We start from the raw sequence: 7,489 nt of genomic DNA, 5'->3' as shown, positions 1-7,489 counted from the left end.
GAACCTTGGAGTCATTTTTGATCAGAATATGTCCTTTAAATCACACATAAACCAAGTCTCTAGATCTGCCTTCTTTCACCTGCGCAATATTGCAAAAATTAGGAGCATCCTGTCTCAAAGTGATGCTGAAAAACTGGTCCATGCATTTGTTACTTCCAGGCTGGACTACTGTAACTCTTTACTATCAGGATGTCCCAATAATTCCCTAAAAAGCCTCCAGTTAATCCAAAATGTTGCAGCCAGAGTACTGACAGGAACTAGCAAGAGAGATCATATCTCTCCCATATTAGCTTCTCTCCACTGGCTCCCTGTAAAATTCAGAATAGAATTTAAAATCCTTCTCCTAACATACAAAGCCCTTAATGACAAGGCTCCATCGTATCTTAAAGACCTCATAGAGCCTTATCATCCTAACAGAGCACTTCGCTCTCAGAGTGCAGGTTTACTTGTGGTTCCTAGAGTCCACAGAAGTAGAATGGGAGGAAGAGCCTTTAGCTATCAAGCTCCTCTCCTATGGAACCAACTCCCAGTCTCAGTTCGGGAGGTGGACACCCTCTCTACCTTTAAGATTAGACTTAAGACGTTCCTTTTTGATAAAGCTTATAGTTAGGGCTGGATCAGGTGACCCTGAGCCTTCTCTTAGTTATGCTGCTATAGGCCTAGGCTGCTGGGGGCCCCCATGATGCTCTGAGTATCTCACCTCTCCTCTCTCTCCAGCCATCGCTGTAATGTCTTCATATCAAATGAAGAACTAAAGCTTCAAATTGAGAAAATGTTTATACTGCATTATCAAAACTCATAAGAAAATGTACACTGTAACAAATATTTGACATCCCCACCCATTTTCTCTTTTGTCTTTCCTTGAACATACAACAATGCCCTTACAGGTCATTTATGTCTGGGACAGATGAGTGAACTTATGAAAATTGTTATATTCTGAACTTTTAACAAGAAGTGTGCATAGAAAAGCCGTTAATTCAGCCCAGAAGGACCTGACATAACATTTACAAAAAAAAAAAAAAAAAAACCCAAAAAACAAACATAGCCTAATTTAAATAACATAAATGTAGTCCTGAACAGTAGTGTGAAACTACTGGATGACCTCGGTCATGTGACTATAGTAACCCGGAATCACTCCAAGTTTTTAACCAGTCACAGCCATTCATTCGCTACAGCTCGTCCTGCTTATTGACAGGTGGCGACGTATGTTTATTTGTCTCTTTTTAACAATATTAACAGTGAATTTTTCATATTGCTTTGTAGAATGATAATATCTAAAATAGCTGCCTACTTTGTGGAGTTATTTGTAGCCTAACGTATGTGTCATCACTTTTGATTAGTTTATGACAAGTGCCCTCGCCACCGGTACGTAATGCCAGCTAGCTGTAGCAGCTAAGCTTTCTTCAGCAGGTTCACATCTACAACCAGCTATACTATGGCAGCTAACTGCTATAATCGTTGACTGTTAGAAGATTTTATTAGTTCAAGACAGCCTCTTTACCTTGTAGCATCTCTGGCCGTTGTCAAGTCAGCAACACTTGACAAGTATAGTTAGCTAGCATGGGCAGTTATTTAGCCGTTTAGCTAACAGCGGGGCGTTGGTTTAGATCATTACCGCTAACACAAAAACGTTTTATAGCTTTGGTAGTCATTTTCTGTGCTTTTATATGTCCAATATGTTCCACAGATAGCAGAATCCCCCCCTCTCCCCCTCCCAGCATGGCTGCAGACTCGATGGAGATTGACGATTCTCTTTACAGGCAAGTCTACCTTTTGTACCAGATTAATTCACTAGAATTGCAGATAGCGTTACATGACCGCGAAGAGAGGAAATTGCACTGTTGTCCTAATACTGCAGTTAGTGCACTTGGTGCTGTACACTTTCTCTTCTTCAACTCTCTGGCACGTTCCCTCACACTTGCTAATTCCCCCCCTTTCTCCTTCTCCAGCCGCCAGCGATATGTGCTGGGAGACAGTGCTATGCACCAGATGGCCCAGTCCTCTGTTTTTCTCAGTGGAATGGGAGGACTGGGAATAGAGATAGGTAAGCTAAAAGTCAGTCTTGTACTACAGCACCATAAGACTGTTGCCATAGTTTTCATATGATCTGCATTGTCAACTCTGATTTGATAATAAGCTATTTGACTTCTTTGTCACAGCAAAGAATATTGTCCTGGCTGGTGTGAAGGTATGCACTCTCACTAAATATAACTGTTTAACATCTTATTGGGATATAATGTTTTTGTCAGGAGTGTCTTGAAAACTGATCCTCCCAGTTTCTCAGCGACAGTCTCTGTGCACATGTATGGTCTGTTTATTTACAGGCAGTCACCCTCCATGACACAAAGAAATGTCAGACCTGGGATCTAGGCTCCAACTTCTTTATCCGCAAAGAGGATGTACTGAGCCAGAGGAAGAGGTAATACACACCACAAAGCTGGACTGTTTTCTTTAACATTTGACTTTCCCTCACTGTCTAAGAGATCATACACTCACCTATCAGTATTTTTTTCCACACAGACAAACTCTTCTATCTCTGCTTTGTGATAGGTTGTTTACACATTCTTGTTCATCCTCAGGGTGGAGGCGGTGTGCCCTTACGTTGCAGAGTTGAACCCTTATGTTCATGTTGACATGTCTTCCTCTGCTCTGGACGACAATACTGATCTCAGTTTTCTCAGGAAGTATCAGGTAAGGCCTTTTATTTCAGAGTCTGGGTTGTGGGAAATTTTGGATTGGTTGCTCTTAGTGTCTTAATAAAATAGTTTTTTGCAATTCTTCTTGTGACATTAATGTTGTGTCGTATTATGGGTATGAAAGGTTGTAACTGACAAACTATTTGGAATTGATAAAACCTTCCAAGATTATGTATCTGTAGTCACTTACCCATCCATGGGTTTTCTCTGTTTACCTGTTCATTATGGAGCAGCTGAGAAACTGGCTCCTCTTTGCTTGATTGTAGAATGAAAATCAAACACACTGTTTTCTGCCCTGGAGTCTGCTACAGACTGCAGGTAAAATCGAGTTTCTGTGTGGTCTGCTATCTCTTCTGCAGTGTGTGGTTCTGACTGAAGCCAGACTGAGTTTACAGAAGAGAGTAAATGAGTTCTGCCACTCACAACAGCCCCCCATAAGAGTAAGGCTATTGTCACTGTAGTGGTTGCACATTGCAGAGCATTGCACAGACAGTCAAATATTAACCAAACCTTTTCCCTGTGTATTAACTAAAATGTGCTGCTCTGTGTCCTTGTCAGTTCATTGGCTGTGATGCATATGGCATCTGTGTGCGGGTGTTTTGTGATTTTGGAGACGAGTTCGAGGTTTCTGATCCCACAGGAGAGGAGCCCAAGGAGATTTTCATCCAAAGTATCACTCAGGTACTCTTCTAGGTCGCATAAATTGTGCTGGTGGCCACTGTGTTTCTGTGCATTGGAAGAATTACATACATTTTGATCTGTGATCATAATAATAGTATCATAATTTCTTCTTTGGAAATAAAGCAACAACTTTATGATTTCATAAAGACTATATGTTTACTCTAAATATTTCTTTTGAATTTTGATTCTTCAGGACAATCCAGGGGTAGTAACCTGCATGGACAACCAACCCCATGGTTTACAGACAGGCCAGAGTGTTGTTTTCAGAGAGGTCAATGGCATGGTCGAACTCAACGGCACTGCACGACAAGTTTCAGGTATTGTCTTTTGTATGTCTGTGTTGCAGGCAGTGGTTTCAGTGCAGTAAAGGTTTTCACTGAGCCTATACTCTGTTTATTGTAACTGCATAACCTAAATAATTGCAGATGTTAATGACATTTAGAAGATGGTTGCTGATAATATTTAAGCAAAACAAATACCCTTTTCATAACATACTTTTGTCTGTTTGGACTATTCCAAGACCTGACTTAGTGACATGTTTTCTGTATGAGGTCACATAATAGTGAAGTAATCTAAGCAATGTTTGTCCTTTTGTGTATATGTGTGCGTGTGCATGTGTTTTGTTTGAATGTGTGTGGTATTAGTCATTTCCCCTCATAGTTTTGAAATAGGAGATACATCCCAACTACAACCATATGCACATGGAGGGTTCTTTGTCCTGGTGAAATCCCCTAAGACATATAGCTTTGTAAGTTAATTAGATGTCATATCGGCTACATACACTATATTACAAATTAAGAAAAAATCTAACATACATTTACAAGTGAAAAAATTGTTTGTGTGTGCACGCCCTTACACTTATGCATTTCAGGAGACAATGGAGAGACAGATGTGTGATCCTCAGGTCCAGACTCCAGACTTGAGTAAACCAGAGGTAAGTGCATGAAGCTGTTCCTGGGAACTGAATCACAAAGGAGCATTAATGGGCCAGTCAGCAAGCTGACTTTGGGCTTAACACAATTCTACAGCAAAGCTGGCTCATTTAACCAAAGTACATCACCAAAAAGGATAAACTACAGTGTGAAGCATAACCTATTCCAGAGCAGATTAAGTTTGCATTGGCTCAACACCTACTAACCAGTCAGCTCTCTGAAATAATGGAGCATCATATCTTCACTCCTCCATAGAAGCAATGAGCTCACAGCATATTTACAAGTAGTACAGTTTGTGATAACCTGCTTTCTGAAAAAGATTATCAAGCATTGCTATTTTGTCTAAGTCAAACCAAGCAGTTTCCTCACAGTCCCATTTTAAATCTACCCCTCAGGCTCCACTACAGATCCATGCAGCCATGTTGGCACTAGACATCTTCCAGGAGCAACACAGTCGACTTCCCAACACTGGGTAACCAAAATATTTCTCTCCTTTCTAAGACTGAATGTGCTGTTCTGCTTTCTGTACTGTGACAGTACTGGGTAGAGCATTTGTCCTGGCTTTAGTTTTTAAAGTGTTGTATTAGTGTCACATTTAGTTGCAAGCTGTTTTACTTTGATGCCATCAGGTGTTTACAGGATGCTGAGGTTTTATTGACGCTAACTGAGGAAGTGAATGCAACTCTCATGAACAAAGTGAGTTTTTATGCCTCTTGCTTTCATTCTCTTAAACTTGGAGAGATACATGCACATCCTCTATGGCAAGATAACCGCATGCACATGGTTACCCTAACACTTCTTTCTTGTTTACTCCCAGGCCCCTGTAAATACTGAGTTGGTGCGCTGCTTGTCAAGGACAGCAAGGGGAACTCTACCACCATTAGCAGCAGCTGTAGGAGGTCTAGCCAGCCAGGAAGCTCTTAAAGCCCTCACAGGGAAGTTTGCACCACTGCAGCAATGGGTAGGTTTCTAAATTTTAACTATGAACCCCATTTAAAGAAGCAAGTAGGTGCAGCTGATATTTCAACAGCTTAGTCTACTTCTTTTATATTGTAACACAGCAATACTCTTGCCTTGCATAGCTTTGGATGCATTTTGTTTAGAATTTTTGCATCTTTTTTTCCCTGTTTTCCTTTTAACAGTTAATTTCATCTCTTTTTCTGTTTCTCTTGTGTTTAGTTTTACCTTGATGCCACTGAAGTTGTCAGGCCACTTCAGTGTCTTTCTGCAGAGGAGTTTTCTCCCAGGGGCGATCGGTATGATGGATTACGAGCTTGCATTGGTGAATCGATGTGTGTTGAACTGCACAAGCTCAGGGTCTTCATGGTAAGGTTTTCTTAGCATGCTGAAGGTGTCTTTTATATTAAATTATGTTGAAGATTATGTCAAATGCATCAGTTTTCTCTTCCAGGTTGGTTGTGGTGCCATAGGCTGCGAGATGCTAAAAAACTTTGCCCTGCTTGGGGTTGGATTGGCCAAGTGTTCAGGAGAGGTGAGTACTCATTTCCTTCTTGTTTTATCTCCTGTGTCTTACTGCATTTCTTTGTGTATTTCAGCATATTTCATCTCTGTGATATGAATTTACTCAATCCTCAGGTGTGCATCACAGACCCAGACCTTATAGAAAAGTCCAATCTCAACAGGCAGTTTCTCTTCAGATCACATCATATACAGGTTAATAGATGTCCTCTTCCTTTTCTTCTCTTATGCTAAATATTAAATGACTTGACTCACAATCAGCACACCCAGAGTATACACACACACTCACACCCATTCTTTTTTTTTTCTGTCTTAGAAACCGAAGAGTACCACAGCAGCAGAAGTCACTCACAGTATCAACCCAGACCTGCATGTGGAAGCTCACCTCAACAAGGTGTGTCCGGCTACTGAGAGCATCTACAGTGACTCCTTCTACTCCAGCCTGAAATTAGTGGTCACTGCACTGGACAATGTGGAGGCACGGAGATATGTAGACAGGTTGGTGCAAATATTAAAGTGATACAAGTGATGTTTTCTAAAATATACAGGTGATTTTAACTAGTTTCCCTGAACAGTGGCCCTAATTTGATTTTTCAGTGACTGGACCCACACCTCATTATAAAATCTAAAGAAAGCATGCTTAAGCCATGAAGATAGGACTTTCTTGATTAAGCCAAGTACTGATTATAATGGGTTTCTGCATGCATTTTTATTTTTTTAGCCGCTGTGTATCCAATCAGAGACCTCTTCTGGACTCTGGCACTATGGGAACTAAAGGACACACAGAGGTTATTGTGCCAAATTTGACAGAGTCCTATAATAGTCATGTGAGTATTTTGCATGTTTTTTTTTTTTTTTGTACTTATTTGGTTCATGTTTTCACTTCATAGGAACGGACTTTACTTTAAGTGCTGTGCCTCTACATAATCTTCCCCTTTTCATTTCCAGAGAGACCCCCCAGAGGAGGAAATCCCATTCTGCACTCTCAAGTCTTTCCCTTCTGTTATCGAGCACATCATCCAGTGGGCCAGGGACAAGGTCTTGATTATATCTATTAGAATTCCTTTTTCATATTGTGATTGATAATTTTTCATTTAGAAAGAATCTGTTGGTGTAGTGGCCTAATTTTAATTTCCTTGGGTGTGTCTAGTTTGAGAACGCGTTTGTCCACAAGCCCTCCATGTACAACTCATTCTGGCAGACCTACTCCTCAGCTGAAGTGGTACTACAGGTAAGACTTTGTATGTCAGGTGTTTATTTCCAAATTTGTTAAACATAACATTTGCATTAATATATGCCATTAATATGGTATTTCATTCATTGAAACACGGTTTTGTTTATGTGTTTCCAGAGGATGCAGGCGGGGGAGAGTCTGGAGGGGTCATTTCAGGTCATTAAACTGCTAAGCAGACGGCCAAGCCACTGGGAACAATGCATCGCTATTGCTCGGCTGAAATTTGAAAAGTATTTCAAGAGAAAGGTAATCGGTCTCGAACTGAAAATACATGTTCATACTAAAGAGATTTTATGTATATAGGTGTTGGTGTATGTTCCACAACCTGACATGCATTGTTGTGAGAGAGAGACAGTATTTAGATTTTTCTGTATGTCCTGCACATATAGTGAATTGACAACAAAAATCTTTGATCTTGATCTTACTGATGTTGTTTTTATGTAGGCCCTACAGCTGTTGCACTCTTT

At 40.5% G+C, this 7,489-nt stretch overlaps 1 protein-coding gene across 1 annotated transcript in view; it reads left to right on the top strand.

Moving 5' to 3' along the window:
- Positions 1-1,158: 1,158 nt before the first annotated feature.
- uba6 (ubiquitin like modifier activating enzyme 6) overlaps positions 1,159-7,489 on the top strand; it is an 11,615-nt gene continuing 5,284 nt past the window's right edge. Inside the window, exons 1-23 of the mRNA XM_020624215.1 lie at positions 1,159-1,365; positions 1,688-1,760; positions 1,950-2,044; positions 2,160-2,188; positions 2,325-2,419; positions 2,580-2,691; positions 3,056-3,136; positions 3,255-3,377; positions 3,571-3,694; positions 4,022-4,125; positions 4,249-4,311; positions 4,705-4,781; positions 4,939-5,005; positions 5,127-5,270; positions 5,489-5,635; positions 5,721-5,801; positions 5,906-5,983; positions 6,105-6,286; positions 6,510-6,615; positions 6,737-6,826; positions 6,939-7,019; positions 7,140-7,268; positions 7,467-7,489. The exon at positions 7,467-7,489 is cut by the window's right edge and continues 26 nt beyond it. Coding sequence (XP_020479871.1) covers positions 1,344-1,365; positions 1,688-1,760; positions 1,950-2,044; positions 2,160-2,188; positions 2,325-2,419; positions 2,580-2,691; positions 3,056-3,136; positions 3,255-3,377; positions 3,571-3,694; positions 4,022-4,125; positions 4,249-4,311; positions 4,705-4,781; positions 4,939-5,005; positions 5,127-5,270; positions 5,489-5,635; positions 5,721-5,801; positions 5,906-5,983; positions 6,105-6,286; positions 6,510-6,615; positions 6,737-6,826; positions 6,939-7,019; positions 7,140-7,268; positions 7,467-7,489 — 2,126 coding nt within the window. The 5' untranslated portion in view covers positions 1,159-1,343. The remainder of the gene's footprint in view (positions 1,366-1,687; positions 1,761-1,949; positions 2,045-2,159; positions 2,189-2,324; positions 2,420-2,579; positions 2,692-3,055; positions 3,137-3,254; positions 3,378-3,570; positions 3,695-4,021; positions 4,126-4,248; positions 4,312-4,704; positions 4,782-4,938; positions 5,006-5,126; positions 5,271-5,488; positions 5,636-5,720; positions 5,802-5,905; positions 5,984-6,104; positions 6,287-6,509; positions 6,616-6,736; positions 6,827-6,938; positions 7,020-7,139; positions 7,269-7,466) is intronic.

This window comes from Monopterus albus, unplaced genomic scaffold (genome assembly GCF_001952655.1).
Source record: "Monopterus albus unplaced genomic scaffold, M_albus_1.0 scaffold322.1, whole genome shotgun sequence".
NCBI classification, from domain to species: Eukaryota; Metazoa; Chordata; class Actinopteri; order Synbranchiformes; family Synbranchidae; genus Monopterus; species Monopterus albus.
Note: the sequence above shows the minus strand (reverse complement) of the source record. Positions and strands in the feature narration are given on the sequence as shown.